General features: G+C 57.9%; 1 protein-coding gene across 2 annotated transcripts in view; it reads right to left on the bottom strand.

Annotated features, from left to right (window-relative positions):
• Positions 1 to 1045: 1045 nt before the first annotated feature.
• The window catches only part of GFRA2 (GDNF family receptor alpha 2), an 89195-nt gene continuing 84240 nt past the window's right edge, over positions 1046 to 6000 (bottom strand). For both annotated transcript variants that reach the window (XM_054716806.1, XM_054716807.1), the window contains 2 exons: positions 2070 to 2123; positions 1046 to 1237 (listed from right to left, as the gene is read on the bottom strand). In XM_054716806.1, coding sequence (XP_054572781.1) covers positions 1115 to 1237; positions 2070 to 2123 — 177 coding nt within the window. In that variant the 3' untranslated portion in view covers positions 1046 to 1114. The remainder of the gene's footprint in view (positions 1238 to 2069; positions 2124 to 6000) is intronic.

Genomic DNA, 6000 nt, shown 5'->3' with positions numbered 1-6000 from the left:
CGATCCCTTTATAGACAATGTTATAAAAAAAATAAACTTTACAATAATACATCTCGCTCATCTGTTGGGGTATTATTTCAATAGTTTTGTTTCTTTAAAAAAAGGAAAGAAAGGGGAAAACCACACGATATATGTATATGGATGTGTATATACATATATGTTGAGAAGGGAAACATGTTGTGTACATACAGTTGGCGTATGTCTCAGAAATGAGGAAAGATAAGCTGGAAGTGGGGAGAGAGCTGCAGAGACCAGAGTATGGGGCAGTGGATGTCCGCTATGGTCTTCTCCGCCCCTCTCAGCAGCCCCCTCTCCAAGGAGAGCCACCCAAAGGATCATTTCTTTTTTATTTCAAAATTCCCGCCACCAAGAGGAAGAAGCAGCCCCGAGCTGCTGCCAAGTGTTGCTCCCTCCTCCTGAAGGGGTGTCCCAGGTGGGCTGAGCCCCCAAGGCCCTGGAGCTGCCCAGCCCGTGCCACAGTGGGGGACCTCCGTGCACACCCCTCCACAGGCCAGAAGCAGACCTGCCCAGCCCAGAGGGAGGGCAAAATAAACTCCACTCTCAAAGCCACGTGGAGGTGCTACGGGTGCCCAGTTGGACCCAGGGGCCAGCCTCACTGCTCTGCCACCTAAGGCCCCTTGCCAGCCCCAGCAAGTCCCCAGAGTGGGCCACTTGAGAAGAGCAGCGGCCACTGTCCTGCCTCAGACCACATCAGGCACAGCCACAGTCCCTTAGCCGCAGGGGTTTCGTCAGGGTCCAGAGAGGAAAACGCCAGGAGAAGGTGTGGGGCATGTCTAGACCCTCATGCCCTCCTCGGCGCTGGGGTGCCCTTGCCAGGGGCCCTCCAGGAGGCTCTCAGGCTGCCCGCCTACTGTCTGTTTGGTTTAGAAAAACTTCTCCAGAGAAGAAACCTGGGAACAGACAGGTTCAGAGACAAGGTGGGGGGGAATTTTTTGCAAGGTGTGTGTGTGTGTGTGTGTGTGTGTGTGTGTGTACGCGTGTGTGTGTACGTGTGTGTGTGTGTGTGTGTGTGTGTGTGTGTGTGTGTCCATTCAGCAGGCGGGTGCTCTTGTCCACGTAGCTTTTGGAAACCTCCAGACGCCGTGCCCAGAGCCTACAAGGCAAGCTTCAACATCAGGAAGGAGACAGTGGTCAAGGCGGCCGACGGGCTGGCTCGGCAGAGGCCTGAGTTGGGTCTGATCACCTTGTTACTCCCTGGGATGATGTTGGTGGTGAGCTGAAGGGGACAGAAGCCAAGAGAACAGGGAAGACAAACAAACAAAGGAGTCAGCAGGGCTGGGAGCAGGCAAAGAAAAGGACTGACTCCCCAGGCCGCTGCCCTCCCCCCATTCAGGGGGCTCCCCTTTGCCCACCCTCTTGGAGGCAGAGCCAGGCTTCCGGGGAGCCGGGCTGAGCCCCCAGCTGGGGAAGGCAGTGCCATGGTGAGTGGACAGCCTGGCTGACACTGCCCGGGGAGGAAGAAGGCCTGACGCAGGCCAGGGAGAAGGAGCGAGATAAAGATCTCAAGGGGAAGGAGCTCCCGGGTCCCCAGGACCTTCTTGAGGAGAGGAGAGAGATGCTCTGTTCTTCCTATTCCTAAATGTGGCCGAATCCCTCCCCTCCATAGAGCAGCCCCTTCGCATCTCTGACTGCACTCTCCTCCTGCTGTGGAAGCTTACATGGCCTCTTCTCGGGTAAGTTATAGACAGACTATCAAACAGTCAGATCCCCTCATGCACTGGGGCTCCTGTGAGGAAGGGGCTGTGTCCTCTCTGTCTCCTCAAGTTCACAGAACCATCACGCACAGGTGCTCGGCACACCTGTCTTAAAGAGTCAGGAAGGCTTGGCAGGGCCCTGCTAAGAGCAGCCACAGTGTCTCTCCCGAGACAGCCAAGGCTCTGGCTACTGCCTCTGCACCTGCCCCCCGTCTGTGTGCCCATCAGGCCCAGGTGGGCCAGGAGCTCAGCTGGCCCAGCCCGCCATGGATCTGAGGGCCCTGAGTCTGAGGTTCGCCTGGAAACAGCCTCCCGTGGCCAGGCCCCTGCACCAACGCACCCTGCCCCACTCACCTCTGTGAAGCACGTGCTCAGCTCTTTGGAGCTATTGGCCTTCAGCCCCTGTTCCTGTGGGAGAGAAGGCATCAGTGAGGACGGGTCACCGCAGCTGAGCTTGTCCTGTTACTCGGACGAGGCCCACCTTCCGTGGCCCTGCCATCCGCTGTGGGCGTCGTGAAGCACAGGGCACAGGGGAAAGCTCTGGCTCCATCCCACGCAGCACAAGACCCTGCCCCCTTCTGACATCTCAGCGACTAGTTCCCGGATTCTGTCGGCTGCTGAAGAGAGAGTTCTAACTGCGCTCTCCAACGTCCAAAAGCCAGTCACAGGTCTCTCCACCACACTCAGCTCCTCCCGAGGCAGGGACCATGCCCTCCTCCCCTCTCTCATTGCACAGTGTCTGGCCTATGACAGCAACTCCGTAAACGTCTTACCAGGTGCATGCATGAATGGATAGATGAATGCACGCACGCATGCCACTGAGCAGAATCGGCATCTGAGAGTCAGCTCATTGAAGACTATATGAGTGCTCATTTGGGTTCATGGGGAAGAGACGGGGATTGATTAGTTATGTCTACCACTGGTGCATGTTAGGAGGACATCTGGCAACAGTGCCAAGGGTTAGTCTTTCGACCTAAACCGATGTATGGCTCCTGGGAGCTCTGTGGTCAAGGTGAGGAATGGGAAAGAAAGCTGGCTTGGTGATGGTTCCAGGTTCTGTGCCCCTGGCATGACCGCCTGGATGCAGGACCAGAGGGTGTGCTGACGAACAGTCCTTTGTTATCATCATCCTAACAGTGATCCCTGGGAACCAGCTGGGGGATGTGATGTTTCTATCCTAACTTCAAATGGCTTGGTTCTCAAGGCACCTGCGGGGACTCTCTGACCACCAGAAGCAACTAGGAAGCCCAAGAAATTATGCCTAAATCACTGCTCTTGGCCAGAAGTATCAAAATCCCTTGGACATCACAGGCAATCTGCCACCCAGGGCATCTGGTCAGCTCAACAAAGCCCAGCTATCACACAGAGGTCCGGCCAAGAGCAGAGGCACTGCCAATGGTGGAGATGTGACCAGAGTGATGATGAGGGCAGTGGGCGGAAACAGACCCAGGAGGATCCTGCTCAGGACCGCAGCACCAGTGACCCAGGTGCCAAGATCCAGCCCAGCCAAGCCACCAACCTGCATCCCTGGGAAAGGGCGAGTGCTCTAGGGCCCTTTTGCCCCAAGGACTGGATTCTACTGCCTGGACCCAGGGCAGCTCCGGCCAGGGCTGTGGGAGGCCACTGCCAGGGTGGCCCGCATGCCCCACCTCAGAGCCTGCTCCCACCTGTCTGACTGCTCCACCTTCTGTCTGACTGCTCCACCTTCACCTTCACTTGGCTGCTTCCCTGAGCAACTCCGAGCCCCTGCTACTTCCCCCACACACCCCCCGTGATGTCCTGGGGCCTGCTGAGCTCTGTGCCACCCGGCCCAGCACTGTGCCTCCCGCATCCTTTCCTGCCCTCACTGTTCCAGGTGTGGCAGGTCTGCTCCCACCGCGGGCCCTCCCCACAGGGCTCACTAAATACAGAGCCTGTGTGGTCAAACGGCCAGGTCAAGGTCCTCACCCCCAGCTCAACCCCCAGCTCAGTTTTGTTTTATATACTGGCGTTAAGCACAAAATTGTTTTTAAAAATAGTCGACTGCTTAAAAAAAAATAAGTAAGGCCTGAGAAAACAACTCAATTAGATGACCTCCAGCCTGGCCGTACAACTTTCTCTGATGAGATGCCCGCTCTCAGGGAGCTCAGGGGCCTCGACACTGCTGGCCCTGAAGGCTGCACCCAGGGGAGCCCAGCAGGAGACAGGATCAGGGCCCAGCGACTGAGGAGATAAAGCCTGGTGTGGGCACTCGAGCAGCCTGGCATGGGCACCATATAGCAGCCCGACATAGACACTCCGAAGAGCCTGACATGAGCACCATGGAGCCACCCAATGTGGGTACTGTGGAGCAGCCCGACAAGGGCACCCTGGAGCCGCCCGGCCTGTGGCTGGACTCCTCAGTCCCCAGTGAGAAGGACCTGACAGGCTCCTCTTAAGAGGGGAGGGCAGGCTTGTTGTCAACTATAAGGGAGGGAGAATGAGGGGAGAGGAGGAGGGAGAAGTAGAAGAGGGCAAATCAGAGAAAGGGAGAACAGGGGAAAGCAGCATCCAGAGACAAGGAGCACAGGGCAGGGAAGAGGGGGGGGAAAGGAGCAGGGGGAGGAGAGGAAGGGGGAGGAGGGCAAAGGTGATAGGAAGAGGCAGAGGAGGGCATGCAGCGGGAAGGAGAGGGAAGCGGGAGGGAACAGCAGGAATGGGAGGGTCACAGAGGAGGAGGAGGGAACACAGGAGGAGAAGCAGCAGAGGGGGACCCCTTCACCCTCTCCTCTGACCCCCGTTACCATGAGGAAGCACAGACACCGCCCAGGCCAGCCCCAGGGGATCCAGCGCAGCTGTGGTCTCTGGCAGGGCCACAGGGACGTGGGGAGGAAAGGGCTGACCTCCGGGAAGAGCGGGGACAGGACAGTCTCATGCCCCTTTAGAGCCCCATCTGCACGCGCCTTTCCCAGCACTCATGGGAAGTCCTCCTGCACGGGATGCGCAGTGCTGCAGACCCAGGCAGAGGCCATGCTGTGCTGCGTGCAGGTGACAGGCAGGCCCCCTGGCTGTCCCAAAGCTCTCCCCTCAGGTGCCATGAACAAGTGCATGGATGCTTGTCCTGTTTGTTTAGACTAAAGGGTCCTAACCCTTGGGGCCCACCCCCCCACAGGATTGACCTTGACCCAAGGAGGGAAGGAAGGGACTGAGAGGCCAGAGCCCTGGGCTCCAGTCTACTTCAGCCAATGACTGGAGACAAGTCCCTTCCTCTATTGGAGCCTCATTGTCCTCATCTATAAAACAGAGACAGATAAATGTGCCTCACTGATGCACGTGACTTCCAGAACACAGAGCAGACAGTGAAGGCTGCGAAGGCGAACCCAAGGCCCCTCACCCAGTCCCGGCACCCAGAGCAGCACCCAGAGCAGCCCATCGTGGGCCTTCTCTGCAGATGCACATGGGAGAGGCGTGGGTGCAGAGAGAAAGCAGTTCCATCACCTCATTCGAAAACCACTGGGGGACAAATTCCCGACCATCCTCCTGACCATTAACTCTTCCTGGTGCTCCCTCCCACATGAGCTCCGAAGACAAATGTCGCAGCCCTGCTCACCCCGCAATGAGAGAAATAAACCTCCATGCAGTCACCTCCACACCAGTTCAATAAGTAGGAGGGGACGTAGGCTGCCTCATTCCCTGACCCCCAGGCTGCACTGTCCTCTGCGGCCACACCCCCCAGGCTGCCCTGGATGCCCATCTTGCTGCCTAGACTCCAGGGGAGGAGTCTAGGGCAACAGGTGGGCTGTTCCAGCCCCTGCCCCACCCTATCCTGAGCCTCTCATCGCTTGGAGGCAAGCTCAGGGTCTATGACTGCAGCACCCAAAGGGCACAGGCGGCTGCTGGGACAGGGGGAGGCAGGGCTCTGACACAGAGGTGGTCACAGCAACTGGGAAGAGCTTTCCACAGGGTGGGTGCCACCAGAAGCATGAACGCCGGCTGTGTGGGTGGTACTGGGGGACCTGAGCTGGGGAAGGGACGCAGACGCGGAGAGAAGATGGCAGAAAGGCAAGGTTTCCTTCTAGAAAATTCTCCCAGAGAAAGTTGGAAGGAAATTATCATCTTCCTCCTCTTCCTTGCCCACCTCTGTCTGCACTCCCAAGCCGGGCCCGGCAGTCCCAGAGCCTTGCTGGTCTGGCCCAGGCGCCGGGACCAAGTCCAGCGTCGGTTGGTCATATCTATGGGAAAAGTGCTGGCTGGAGCCGGCCAGCTCTCCCCTGTGTCCCTGCTTCTATTTCTGGCACCACCCCCAAATCTCCCTGCGGCATACCCA

This window comes from Eptesicus fuscus, chromosome 6 (assembly GCF_027574615.1).
Source record: "Eptesicus fuscus isolate TK198812 chromosome 6, DD_ASM_mEF_20220401, whole genome shotgun sequence".
In the NCBI taxonomy this organism is placed as follows: Eukaryota; Metazoa; Chordata; class Mammalia; order Chiroptera; family Vespertilionidae; genus Eptesicus; species Eptesicus fuscus.
Note: the sequence above shows the minus strand (reverse complement) of the source record. Positions and strands in the feature narration are given on the sequence as shown.